The 15,000-nt window shown below is 39.7% G+C and overlaps 1 protein-coding gene across 4 annotated transcripts in view; it reads left to right on the forward strand.

Annotated features, from left to right (window-relative positions):
• LOC124954950 (homeobox protein homothorax) overlaps positions 1-15,000 on the forward strand; it is a 375,073-nt gene that overhangs the window by 163,696 nt on the left and 196,377 nt on the right. For 3 of the 4 annotated variants that reach the window (XM_047508640.1, XM_047508642.1, XM_047508639.1), the window contains exon 8: positions 4,415-4,423. The exons of the other annotated variant lie outside the window; for it this stretch is intronic. In XM_047508640.1, coding sequence (XP_047364596.1) covers positions 4,415-4,423 — 9 coding nt within the window. The remainder of the gene's footprint in view (positions 1-4,414; positions 4,424-15,000) is intronic. 4 annotated transcript variants of the gene reach the window in all.

Raw genomic sequence — 15,000 nt, forward strand, 5'->3', positions numbered from 1 at the left:
TCCCGTCTCCCGATATACTCTCCCGTCTACCTTCTTTTCCCTTGCCCCCCACCCTCCGCCCTACCTCCCTCCCTCCCTTCTTTCCCCTATCCGAGCAAGAAGCGAAGAAGGCTCGCCGTCTGGGGCCACTTCGTTTCGCGGTAATCGCCATCAAATTCATAGAACACCAATTAACTGTTCATCGACGCCCGCAATCGTCCTTCTCTCTCTCTCTCTCTCTCTCTCTCTTTCCCTCTCTCTCTCTCTCTCTCTCTCTCTCTCTCTCTCTCTCTCTGTCTCTTTCTATATCTTAAGTTTCTCTATATGGTCGAAGAACGAAAAAAGTTGACCTAGTTTCTCTCGGGTTTCGACTTCACGTCCTCGAATAGCGGTTCATCTTTCTCCTTTGTCCGATCTATCTCCTTCGGGAAGGTCAACGTTCTTCATGTTTTCAAAGAAACTATATCTCTTTCTCTCTCTCTTTATATATATATATATATATATATATATAGATATATATATATATATTTTTTTTTATTTTCTTTTTTATTATTCCTTTTTGTTTTTGTCTTTTTTTCTTTTTCGAATTAAGTTCAATCGAGAGAGAAGAATCACTTTCGTAGATGCACACGCAGATTGGAAAAATCGAACCGACCGACAGGCAACTCGAGTAACGAAGCAACGGAAAGGAGACTCGGTCGCTCTCTCCCCGGTACTTATCCAGTCCTTGTCACTTGTCATGGTCTATAGAACACGATGCCCAGATCGCATTAATTACGCGTATTAGAGTCTCCTCTAGTTCTTCCCGTTCACCATCGCCACCCACATGCGACGGTGTTGGATCTTGGAGAGTTCTTGATTAGACCTCGTTATCAGGACTTCGTTATCCTCGATTTATTGAAAGTGTTCGTTTGAAAGAGACAGAGACAGAGAGAGAGAGAGAGAGAAAGAGATTATTAGATTATTAAAATGTAAAATTATTTATCTAGTTCTATTTAATTTATTTATTTTTTTCTTCGATCAAATGATTTTAATAAGAGCAATCTACGATGTAAAATAATCAGGAAATATTATAGATATCTAAAATCAATTTAAGGAAGTACGTAATTGTTGTTGTTTATTTAAAAGAAGAAGAAAAAAAAAAAGAAAGAAAAAAAAAGGAAAAGAAGTCATCATTAAGCAACGATCCAATTCGTGTATAGTTACGAGTAATTTGCTAAATCTCTTCCCCGTGGGATCTTAAATTCTAATCATTTCTCCGTAACGCTGAACAACGACAAAAGGGGGCCCGCGAATCAGAAATAAGAAAGACCCTAATAGCGACTTTTACGTGTTTGCTCGTATAGAGAATGAAGAAGAAGAAGAAGAAGAAGAAAAAGAAGAAAGCACGCGAGGCGTAACAAGAAACTCGACTCTCGGTTCGTAAATCCATCGGTGTGACGGAAAGTCGAGTCGATTATCTCGATTATCGTAACTAACCTGAGGCCATAAGGTCTAATCTAAGGTTCACCTGCCAGTTGAGAACGGAAAGGCAGTAGATACGAGTGAGACGTTAACGGAGCAACTCCTTTCCGTACGTCTCGCAAATTCCCATTAGGAAGAGAGTTCTACGTAGTCCTCAAGTCCTCCAATCCTCCGCCAAGTCTTTTCCTCCTCTCTACCTCATCTTCTATATCTTCTCCTGCTTCTTCTTTTGGCCGGTGTTAAACGTCAGAGTCTGCTTTTTCTCAATCTCGCCACGCGGTCGAATTCGACGGATTCCATGGACTCTCCCATTATCTCTCTCTCTCTCTCTCTCTCTTTCTTTCTCTTTCTGAACATAGTGGCAGTCCGACAGTATAATAGTAGTATTAGTTTAGTAATAGTAATAGTATTAGTAGTAGTAGTAGTTGTTGTTGTAGTAGTCAGACTCCATTGTCGTTCGTTTCCTCGCGGTATTAGCCATGGAGTCAGTGAGGCAGTCTCTCCTTCCTTCGTCGAGAGAACAGCCAAGAGATTAATTAGGGACGATGTTTTAGCGGCAAAAATCGGAGAGTAGCAAGAAGAAGATGCAGGAGGAAGAAGCAAGAGAGATAGAGAGAAAGAAAGAGAGAGAGAGAGAGAGAGAAAGAGATAAAGAGAAAGAGAGAAAGAGAGAGAGAGAGAGAGAGAACGAAAGAGAGAAAAGGAAAAAAACAGTGGGCAGTTAGAGTCGCGCTAACTAACCAGCAGCGCCACGAGACGATACAACTCTCCTCCGTCTTCTCGTCCTCTCGGGAACCTCGTCACCCTCGATCGCAAGAACGTGCTACAAATTAAGGCCAGATCGCTCGAAACCATCTCGGATATTCGGAGTGGACTTGTACTCCGCTCTTTCTACTATCTTTGGCACGCATACGTATATACTTTTCCTTTCTATTTATCTATATATTTATCTGCCTATTTCTATCTCTATCTCTATTTCCTTCTCTTTCTCTCTCTCTCTCTCTCTCCCTCTCCCTCTCTCTCTCTCTCTCTCTCTCTCTTTCTCTTTCAAAGTTCTATGAATATATACTTGTTAATTTTAATGGATAGTTAAATATAGTCGGTCATAATAATTTCGATAGAAATGGTTGTACACATAAATTGAACTAACGTATGATCTAAACGCAATTTGCCTTAGCTTATTTCGAATTCGATTATCGTCGTTCCAACAGGTGGGTAGGTTGAATATTACGAAAGCAGCTCACAGCATTGCATTCGTTGTAAGCTAGTGGAATTAAAATTGACTCTGAATGAGTCGTATTAGTTAGAAATAAGAAAATTCAAGGTATAAGAAGGAAAGGAAGACGAAGATGATGAAGAAGAAGATGAAGAAGAAGAAGAAGAAGAAGAAAAAGATGAAGGGATCCTTCTTGCTCTATAAGGCAGGAAGCATTCGCCGGTGCTTTTATCGATCGATTTGCCGTGTCGATCGGCAGCTAAGGCGCTAATGGGTCAGTCAGTTCGTACACGAGTAGACGACTCGTCGACTCGAAAGCAACGAGCCGTGGAAGAGGATCGAGCGTGCGAAAAATCTTGAAACGGCAGCTTTTGCTCTATTCCCTCTTCCTCCTTTTCCCTGTCTCTCCTCCTTTTTTCAATAGAATCGATATGAGAATCGAAGTGGTTCGAGTCGTTAATTTAATCAGAAGAAGACGCTACGTCATCTATATCTTGCTCTTTTCCTTTCTTTTCTTTCTTTCTTTTTTTTTGTCTTTTTTCTTTTTTTTTTTTTTTTTTTTTTTTTTTTTTTTTTTTTTTTTTTTTTTTTTTTTTTTTTTTGTAAGTACCTGACTATTTATGTAGATTCGATCGAATGCGTTCTCTCGTTAAGTACTATGATAGCGTACAATCAATAATAATTAGATGGTTGATCGATTTCGCTCAGGTAAAATATTTTCATTATTATTATTATTATTATTATTATTATTATTACTTTTTTTTTATTATTATTATTAATAATTATATTCCTATAAGAATTTATTTCCAATTAAAGTTTCACATACTATCATCATCTTTCTCGACACTCTCCAACATTCACATGGGAAGTAGTGCGCGAAATATAAAAGGACGCGTTATGTGAATCGTTTATGTTATCTCTTGGTCGCGCCTAGGAATAATAAATAGAGATAGACGAAGGTGGCGGAGATAGGAGCTCGGTGTCCGCGTGTCTAGCCCACGCAGAGATTATCTCGAGGAATTATGAGTGACCATTTAAGCTTTCAGATTATATAAAAGCGACGTGTCACCGACCGGCAAACCGATCGACGTCGTTCGTCCATGAAATATATGGCCTTTCTCGGAGTTTTTTTTTTGCTTTCTCTCTTTTCTCTCTCTCTCTCTCTCTTTTTTCTTTTACTTTTTTACGCACGTTTTTACAAAAAAAAAAAAAAAAAAAAAAAAACCAAAAATCGCTTTCTAAAGAAAATGAAAAATGATCGGAATCCATGGAACAATAGAGAGAGAAAAAAAGAGAGAGGGAGAGAGAGAGAAACGAAGAATCTCGGTTTAAGAATTTGATAGATGAAACTTCAAGCGGAGAAGGCGAAGTAAATTTTTTTCTAATCGAAACGCACCTATTTAGCGCCTGAATGAGGCAATTACTTTGTGGAATCTCGCGTGCCATTCGCGCTTTTTAACCCGGCATGAAGTCATTGCGGTATGTTTTTCGAGGTCGGAAGAACGGAAAGGGCGGAGTACGGAGAGAGTTGGGGGAGGGGTGGGAGGTAGGGAGAAAAATGTGAGATGTCTCTTTGATGACGTAATGAACTAAAAAAGGGGATACCTTTCAACTCGTTTGCAATTATCGTTAATAACGAAACAATGAATTAATATTATCAAGGAAAAATATTTATTGTAAATGTTTTATTCGAATTATCGATTGATATAATTGAATTAATTATATATAATTATTTTCTCTTTTCTTTTGTTTCAGACGCCATGGGTAAGTTAGGATATAGGATGGTGGCCTATGGGTTCATGGATGGATATTATGATTCATACTGTCTAATTCCAATTGCACTTACTTATACTCTATTATTGCAACTTTGTTGGTAAGTCCGATAGTCCATTTCAACGCGCGTACGCGTCAAGGAAATCTGTACAACGAGAGCGTATGTACAGTTAATGATCGTAATTAACGGTGCGGTTCGTTACACTTGTCCTCTCGCGCGGAGTATTCGCCGCCGCCGCCGCCGCCGCCCGGTTACCCGGTCGCCCGTAGAAAACTCGTTGGACGAAGGAACGATTTAATCGACACGCTCGAATGTCCGAGCGTTCGCGTGCGTGTTATGTGTACGAGCGAGCGAGCGAGCGAGCGAGCGAGCGAACGAGCGAACGAGCGAACGCGCGCTCGAGATCAACGATATTTACTCCCGGGTGTGAGTACATACACGCCTTCATAGAACAGAGTGAACGCATACTTTGCAGTGGTTCTCTCTGGATGGCTATCGACAAATTTCATTTCCGTTTGAAGTAAACGTGCCGGACATTCCTTCTTCTCTCTCTCTCTCTCTCTCTCTCTCTCTCTCTCTTTCTCTCTGTTTTATTCGTTTATTTTTCCTTTTTGTTCTTTCTTTCTTTCTTCCTTTTTTTCTTTCTTTTTCATCATCCTCGTTTACTTTTTGTACGTAGGCAAAAGGAAAAGCGAAAGAGGAAGAAATGAGAGAGAGAGAGAGAGAGAGAGAGAGATTGTAAATAATGTAAACAAAATGAAAGATTTCAATGTTCCCAGATAACACTAAGGTGCATATTTCTAGATACGATACGTACATACATATCTATATATATATATATCTATATATATATCTATATATATATATATATATATATATATATATATATGTATGTATGTAGGTATGGAAAAATCCTTGAATAATAAATGTAAGTACAATGTTCTGTATAGGGACATTCACGATTTAAATCGACGATAAGATCGATGTTACGAGATTTCCAACGTCGCAAAGTTAATAGTTTCTCTTAACGTATCTACGATCTCGAAAGCCGGTAATCGCACGGAAAGAGATAATCGTATAATCGGTTGGTAATTATAGCAATAGTCGATCGGTCGGTCGGTCGGTCGGTCGGTCGGTTGGTTGGTGGATTGGTCGTACGGTTGGTCGTATATGATCGGTCGGTCGGTCGGTTGGTTGGTGGTTCAACCAGGCATTGAATTGTTTCTTCTCGTTGCATGCTCTCAACTATTTTAACGACAAAGACCAACGTTGTTCGCTCGAACGACCGAACGACTCTGAGATTTTCTCGAACGAAGACGCAACTGAGCTCTTACTCTTTCGTTTCTTCTCTCGGTTAGATATTACTCGTTCGACTTTAATCGAGTTAATTAAATCGCGTGAAAGATCTTGACGGGTATCATTCCTATTTAAAGGAACGATTTGATTTTTTCTTTTTTCCTTTTCTTCTGTCTCTTTTTTTTTTCTTCATCTTCTGCTTCTTCTTTTCTTTTCTTTTCTTTTCTTTTTTTTTTTTTCTTTTTTTCTTCCTTTATCCTCTTTTAAGTAGTTCGACGAGGCTGAAGTGAAATATTTTAATTTTTTGAAAGGTAAAGATAGAAAATTTAATAATAATAAATGAGGTACGAAATATGAAAGATGTGATAACGATAACAATATCCGAGGGAAAACGTCTCGTTTATTCTCGCAATGGATTCCAACGAAGCCTACGTGAAATCGTTAACGATGCGATTAGTAGGTATATAAACGGTAGGAGACCCGTATAGATCGCCCGTATAAATATGCATGTATATACATATGCATGTATATGTATTATATTAGTTTGCACCGCGGTGCGAGGCGAATGTTGCGAGTATACTCCCCGCTGTGGCTAATCTCGCAGGATACGAAACGTGGAATTAAATCTACGCAACGGGTACGTTCGCGTGGGAGGCTGGTTCGTCCATTTTTACTGAATCTCTAATCTCTAATCTTTAGAAAATCTATGATAGTTAACGAGTTTGCCCGGAGTTATTTCCTATATTGGAATCGATTAAAATCGACATTGAGACAATTTCAGATAAGAGATGAAACGCAATTGTTAATGGTTATTTTAATAAATTGCATTAACCTTCGATTTTTCTTTTTTTTCTTCCTTTTTAAGATCATCGATCGAATTAAATATTTCTCTCTCGCTTTCTCTTTCTCTCTACCTCTATCTCTATCTATATTTCTATCTCTCTCGCTCGTTCTCTTTCTTGTACATAATGTTTACCATTGTGTATCCCCCTTTCCTTTTCTCTCGGGGCAACCAATACGTGTGAATAGTAGTTCTACTCTCCTTCGTTCAAAATACGTTTGCCATGTGGCGCGTCCGACGTTGGTCGCCGTTTAAACCTAATTACCGGTCACAGCGCTCGGTATTCATTAACGCCTGGAGCGCGAGTGTCGCTTATGGTCAGCATTCTCCTAGGATTCGAAGGAACCTCTATCCTCTTCCTCCTCCTCCTCATCCTCCTTTTTCTCATACTACGAAAACCATTCCCTTCACTAACACTGTTCCGTTCTCCTAAAATTCTCTCTTATGGTAACATCGAACAAGTGGTTCCTTCCTAAATGAGAAAGAAAGAAAAAAAAATATATATATATTTTTTTTACAACGTAGAATGTATGGTGTTGTTTCATTAAAAATATAAGACCTACCGATATCTAAAGTGTTGTGTATCTACTGTATATATATATATATATATATATATATATATATATATATATATATATATAAAAAGAAAAACAAAAACAAAAATGAAAAGAACAAGGACGAATTACGAAATGTGTATTTAGATTGATCTGGGTCTTGCTTAAAAAGGAAAGGATTTTTCGAAAGGACCACCGCAGATAAGATAAACATGGGTGTTTATCCCGAAAAAGGGTGTCATTTCCGTCGCTCATTTTACGATCCTTCCCATGAAGAACTTTCTTGACACTTCTTTGCACTACCCTCCGCGCGGGGACTAGCGAAGAACGCGTTACGAGCGTGCACGTTTAACTTGGTAATTAGAATGCAAATGCCGTGCGATCGCGGTCTCAATAATTTTCAATGATTACATTGTGAGTACGTACAAATTAACGCCTTGCACACGAAGCAACAGGATAAAAGAGAAACTTTTCTCGCTTTACGATCACGATTTTTTCTTCTCTCTTTTTTTTTTTTTTTCTTTTTCTTTCTTTCCTTTTTTTTCCTTTTTTCTTTTCATTTTTACACTCGCGTTTAATGCCAAACGTTTACGATAAAGATAAACGAAATATTTAATGCCAGAAGAGAACTATATCATTAAGAGTCCCTTCTTAATTGGATTAATTAGTCGATAACCGCGAATTTCTTTCTCTCCTTTAATTATCTTCCCTAACATTTCTAACATTTTGCGGGATAGGACAAAGTTTTGTCATTTCAAAATAGACTTTGAAATTTTTATAGATATATCCATTGATTATATGTATATATATATATATATATCCATTGATTTAGTAGATACCATTCTGTTTCGGCGAAGTAAACGCCGGGGATATCGTTTGAAATTTTTTTGCTAAAAAAAGAGAAGTCTATAATGACAACGACAATGACGACGGACTACGAGGAAGAGGATCAAGATGCGTTTCTCGCTGGATCGTGCAATAATTAGAATGCAAATTCGTCGTGTCTCGACGTGTACGTATAAACAGGCTAGCAGTGGCTCGTGTTGCATCCTTTTCTATATACATCGTTCGGCAAACGCATCGGCCACAGCAAGTTCTCTCTGTCTCTCTCTCTCTCTCTCTTACTCTCTCTATCTATCTCTGTCTATCTTTCTCTTTCTCTCTCTCTCTTCTTCTTTCTTCGTCGATGGCCGGATGGTCGGGGGCCGTCTTTAATGCGTTTTCGGTCCTGGAAGCAGTAAAAGCGACGCCTTTTATAGCTCGTTATTCCGCGAACCGATGGGAACGAACGGACTGCCACTGCGACTTCTCTACGATAGCTTCTTCTATTCTCATTTTCTTCAATCTGTTTTTTTCTTTTCTTTCCTTTCCTTCTTTTTACTTTTTTTTTCTTCTTTTTTTTTTCTTTTTTTTTTTTTATTTATTTTCTTTTTTTTTCATTTCGTTAAGTTAATTCGCATTCGATTCTCTATACTTTATTTCGCGATTCTAATTGAATCGTAATCCTTGTCAAAACAAGAATCGGTGATTAAATCTAGAAGGAAGATAAAGAAGAAGAAGAAGAGAGAGAGAGAGAGAGAGAGAGAGAGAGAGAGAGAAATTCTCGTTATCTTCGTTGAACAAAGTTGCACGCGTTGCGGTCGTCCGGACAAATAGATTACGTGCTCGAAGGGATGCTTTTCGCGGCGTAGGGGGGGATGAGGGAAGGTAGGGTAAGAAGGGTAGAGACTCTCGAAGCTGTTCACACGTGCTACGCACGTACGCGTTCGTTCGAGCAGAAGCAGTCCTTCCACGCTTCTCTATCTCTCCCTCAACCTTGCCCCCCCCCCTTTTACGAAAGAAGCGTCTTCTCCATTTCTCCCTTACCCATCTCTCCTTTTCGACTCTCGAAAAAATTGCAACGCGTTAGCTCGAAATCCTCTAGCCATACCATTATTAAATCTACGTTCGTATTAGATCGCAGGGTGCCAGCGCGATTCGAGTCGAGTTGAGTCGAGTCGAGTCGAGTCGAGTCGAGTAGAATAGAGTAGAGAATAGAATAGAGTAGAATCAAGTCGAGTCGAGTCGAGCAAAGCAAAGGGGGCCTTCGTAATGGACAGGAGTGGAAAGCATTAATATTCTCCTCTCGTGAGGACCATCGAAACGCGACGGGACGCGCGGATCGACGAGAGATTCGCGTATTACCGATGTTAACTCGATTCCATGGGCTCTACTTCTTTTAACCAACGATTGTATCGTCCTCTCTGAGATACTTCGTTCCTATTAGAAATTATTAGGACACATGTAATACGTTTAAACGTCGTTCGTACGATATAACAAAAGTGAAATAAAAAATGAATAAAAATTAAGATATCGATATATTTAGATTAGGATTGTTTCATTGGGTTTTAGCGAATTAGACGAATGAATCGTCGCAAATTGGATTTCAATAAAAATTTCTTAACTCGTTGTTCGATCATCCGTTCGAAAGTTGACCGAAAATTCTTCCCACGATGGACCGCTTTACAGCATCCCCTTTTAGAGCTCTGGGGTTCTTTCCTTCTTTCTCTCTCTCTCTCTCTCTCTCTCTCTCTCTCTATCTATCTATCTATCTATCTCTATCTCTCTCTCTCTCTCGACGCATCATCGCGAAAAAGCCAAAACGATCTTGACTAAAATCGTCCGCTAAAGTGCTATCGCTTGCAATCCTGAACGCAAGGGAGGATCCGAAAAAGCGCGAGTCTCTGATCTCACCGCGTGAGAGGATCTCCAGTTGTTTATCTACTTATTATGTCAGTCCGAGCTAATTGGACATATTTGAGGATCTGCCGGATGCTCGCACGTATCCTACTATAAGAGATATCCTCTATTCTCTCTCTCTCTCTCTCTCTCTCTCTCTCTCTCTCTCTCTCTCTCTGAGTGGCATTCGCGAATAGCCGCGCTTACAAGGGTATAATATCCGAGCGAAGAGCGAGACCGCTAGCAAGAAAAGTCGCATAACTTTCGCCGATCATGACTCCCCGGTCGCCATCCGTCTTTAGGAAACTATCCTCGCCATTGGAATCGTTCCGCTACGTTTTAAACTCATTTTTATTTCTTTCTTGATTTCCCCCACCTCACCTACCCATCTCCCCACTCGCCTTCGCTACACTCCACCCCATCCCTTTCACCCGGCCCTCCCCCGCGTCCATTTAGTTCTACACATTTCTTTTCATCCTACGTTCGTTTACATCGTACGCCGTACGATAAACTCGAGCGAGATAGCGAGAAGACACACCTTAGAAAAATGCATCGTTGCTTCATTCGTTAGGATGACTTGTATCATTTGCAGCGGAAGCACAATTTTATCTCTCTCTCTCTCTCTCTCTCTCTCTCTCTTTCTCTCTCTCCCCCTCTCCCTATCTCTATCTATCTCTATCTCTGTCTCTTTTGTTTTCTCTTTCTCTTTCTTCTTGTTATCGGAAACTATCTTATTGGATCGATCGATTTTTTTTCCTTGTTATGGTTAAGAAAAGAAAAGAGTAAAAGAATAAGAAGAAGAAGAAGAAGAAGAAAAAAGAAAAAAAAAAGATAAAATATACTCTTGGAAAGAATTTTTGCAGGTGGATCCTGGCTCTCGAAAGTTAACAGAGAACTCGGTATTCGTCGTGAAAACGGCATTTTTCTTCTTCGTTTCATGGCACGTACTTATTTACGTGAAACATGCTATGGACCACGTAGAAAAGGATGGACAGAGAGAAGGAGAGAGAGAAAGAGAGAGAGAGAGAGAGAGAGAGAATGAGAATGGCTTCTTGGCCGCGCACATATACCTACGTATGCCTGTGTGAACGTGTGTGCATATCCCAGGGCAGATCCGTACGAAAGTGCCGAGCGGGCAGCACCGAATACCAAACGAAAGGACTATCCACCCTGCGGATGATGGTGGCGCGTCATACATAAGGTATGACCATCGTCCGGCCAAAGGCCGCGAAAGAGATAGACGGAGAGAAAGAGAGAAGGAATATTTATTACGCTGGTGCCTGCTTTCTATAAGTATAAAAAAAATATATGTATATATAGATACACATACACACGCACACACACACATGTATGTATGTATGTATGTATGTGTGTGTACATGTATACAAAGAAATGCGCGGGTGGAGTGGAGATAAGAGATGAAGCGAACTTATCGAATCAATATAACGTTGCATCGGCACGCTGCATGGTCCACCTGTCCCTTGAGAGAGAGAGAGAGAGAGAGAGAGAGAGAGAGAGAGAGAGAGAGAGAGAGAGAGAGAGAGAGAGTAGAACGAACGATTTTCTCGAGTGCTGATCAAAGGGAGAGCCCGCCACCCGTATATTCGACTCGCGTAATATTTCATGAGGCGATTCCCTTTGTCGACGGGGCTTCGCGCGAGGAATAACCAATGGTTTTGGGTTCGCTACAACGTTTAGGGCATTTATTGCGAACAAGAATCGCTGCCAGGACATATCTCTTTCTCTCTTTGCCCGATGTTAACTCTCGATCGATCGGACCTTTGGTAATTAATAATATAATCTAGATGACTTGCGTGTCGGAATATAAACGAACTGTAATAATCGACTCTCGGCGTTACCTTGGCGAATTTTTTCAAGCATGGAAATAACTCGCAATATCGTCTCTCTCTCTCTCTCTCTCTTTGACTGTGCAACATAATTATATCTTATGGTAAATCGTTCAACATCGGAGAACACAAGCATCAACATTATGATCATTATCATAGTTGTCGTCGTCGTCGTCGTCGTCGTCATCGTCGTCATCGTCATCGTCATCGTCATCGTTCGCAATGGTGACGATGACGATGTCCTTGTAAGGTCGCTCAGCTTTCGATGTCCGGCCAAGGTCAAGCCCCGCGACAAATTCAAATTCCGACGAGGATCGAAGTTTAATGAATCGATTAAGGAGACAACGTGCCTCGCGCGCTTAATCTTTCGTCGTACGTCAACTGTGTGTACTCCTCATGTATTTCTCCCCGTAATTCTTCTTCGAGAAAATGTTTCAAAATTAACATGAAAATCTAAAATTATGCAGAACATAAATTTTAGATCTCTTTAGTACTTACCAGTTCCGATCGGTAGTAAAAAGGCCGATGAACGAGAGAAAGAGAGAGAAAGAAAGTTTAAAGATTCGTGGAAGAGGAGAGGGGAGAGGAGAGGCCGTCCAGTGGACAGGATCGATAATCTTCGGTGATCCATCTCGATTCAGCCGAAGCTTTCTCGATCCACGGTCACGCCCAGGGTAGATCCTGTTGGCTGGCCGGCGTCAACGCGACGTTCGTAAATTCACGGCGGACAAACTGGCAAGAATAGTTCGCATAATTTCTCAAGGCCTACCAGTTTTGACGGCGTCGAGCAAGTTATCTTGGCACAATCTCTTTGCTCCTTCTTTCCTCTTCGTTCTTTTCCCTTTTAACGCTACGCTCGAAAGTAAAAAAAAAAAAAAAAAAAAAGAAAAAAAAAAGAAAGAAAAAAAAGGGAAGAAAAAAGAGAAGAAAAAAGAAAAGAGATAAAGAGAGAGAGAGAGAGAGAGAAAACGAAAAAGAAGAAGAAGAGAAAAAGAAAAAAAAAAACAGTGACATATTTTAAGATATAAATATTTTACAGTTCGTACGGAATTTTTCATTGTAAATAATCTTGATCGATACAAATGGGTATCATTATTATGATATATATTAAAGAATAATTTCTTTATATATAGGTAAGTAGATACTAATATAATTCAATGATAGAATTAAAAAAAAAAAGTCTTGATAAACGTTTGTTAGTTCCCCCCCTCTCCTCTCCCCGTATCTACGTTAATTAGCGAGTTCCTCGAACCTCTTATTAATCCATGTCTTATCCGTCTCTATATCTCGTAACTCGTGTATATATCCTTGGGAGAATATATTTGCAAGATGTCTCATTACGTCAGCTAAATAGACAAAGACGGAGACTTAGAGAGAACGATCGATTATGTAGATAGATACGTCAAACGGTTACTAGTATGTTCGCCGCTACGATACGCCCGCATAATCGTCGATCGAAATTACGATAACGCGGAAAAATTGGAAGGAAAGTCGTCTTCGAGTGCTGGTAGGTAGAACTGGGAGAGAAACTCAAACGCCCGCATTTAATGTTTCATACGTTATAATCGGCATAGTGTTCCAGATGCTTCTCGATTATAAACAAGTCGTACCCATGCGAAATTGGTATAAACGACATTATAATTATTATACTTTGCCGGTAAAATGATAGATAAAATTTCTTTTTTTATCCTTCGACGAGTACGAAATAAAAATGTCTTTTGTTCGTTTGCAATGTTCGATTTTACAATTGAAATGATAAACAAGTGAATAGTCATCGTTTGCATTAATCAATTGCGATTTGTATCGTTTAAAAGCGCTTAGTCGAACGTAAAAAGATTCTACGTGTAGATCCTTTTGCAGATCCTGTCTTTATGATTACGTAAACGTGCAAGAGATGAGACGAGACAAAACGAAAGAGATAAATAAAGAGAGAGAGAGAGAGAGAGAGAGAGAGAAAATAACGAGTTACGAGTCCTTTGCATTTTTTTTATTTTCACTTTTTCTTTCTACTTTTATATAAAAGTAAAACTATGACAATTCTATAACATTTTAAATATTTACAAGTAGAAAATTATTTTCTCAATGATATGATAATTACTTCGGTACGAACTAGTTACGTCATTGCAATTCTCAATGGTTCGTATAACGTTATGCAATTAGCTGCATCGAAAATGAGTTGTCTCGTGATTATTTTTTTTTTCTTGTTGTTTTTTTTTTTTTTTTTTTTTTTTCTTTTCTTTTCATTCGAAAGCGCACTCGATTCCGGTTCGATAGTTGAATGTAAGCATAAGGAGAGGTGGTCGATATTGAAAAAACAAGCGACGAGATAGTAAAAGAGGTAAAAAGAAAGAAAGAAAGAAATAAAGAAAGAGAGAAAAAGGAAACGAAAAAGAAGAAGAAGAAGAAGAAGAAGAAGAAGAAAAAGTGTTCGAGCGTAATGCGCTTATAATTAATTCCCGCGTAATTAGCAGAGCGCGTCGGAGAGGAGCGTAGTAGAAGTATAGCGAGGGGGGTTTTTGAGGTGGGGAAGTAAAGAGGTTTTATCTCGAATGGACGATCGTTAACCAAGGTACTGCCTCGTGGACGACGTACTTAGAGCTATCGAGTAACGCTTTGTTTTCGTTCTATGCCGGAAACATCGAAGAAAGTTATTACTGAAAAGATATCTTTATCCATTGTTGAAAAGCATCTACGATAAATCTATAAAGGGTGGTGGGGGGAGGGGGGAAGGAGGATTAGATAAGCTTTAAAGGGCAAAATTTTTGGCTCAATTTCGTCGTGTATTAAATGAGAATGATCTTGTCAATTACTTAACGGTTTAAACGGAGCTCAATATAATAATTAAGAGAACTCGATCCAATCGTTCGATTAACTTGGCCTTCTACACCTTACTTTTTTTTTGCTTCTTCTTCTTCTTCGCTTTTTTCTCTTGTTTTTTTCTTCTTCTTCTTCTTCTTCTCCTTCTTCTTCTTTTATTCTTTAACCTTTCAACGTTTGAAAAGTACATAAATGTTGGCCGGTTAAATTACGGAAGGATCGATTTTCTCGTGGCGAGGCCGTCGAGAATTCACGCCGTAGTTTCCGTGGCGCGTCGATTAACGACGGGCCTTTCGCAACGCGGCGAGAAGCATAAAACAGTCCGGAACATAGATCTCCGTTGCGGCCGGAAGCACCGTGTCGAATACACGGCTCCCTGCTCATTTTCTCGCCTCGCAAACTCGCGGTGGACGCGAGCGAGCGTGATGGTAGCGATGATAGAAGCAAGAAAGAGAGATGTGCTTGCGAACAGAATGGCCGTAAAAGGAGACGAG

This window comes from Vespa velutina, chromosome 16, assembly GCF_912470025.1.
Source record: "Vespa velutina chromosome 16, iVesVel2.1, whole genome shotgun sequence".
NCBI classification, from domain to species: domain Eukaryota; kingdom Metazoa; phylum Arthropoda; class Insecta; order Hymenoptera; family Vespidae; genus Vespa; species Vespa velutina.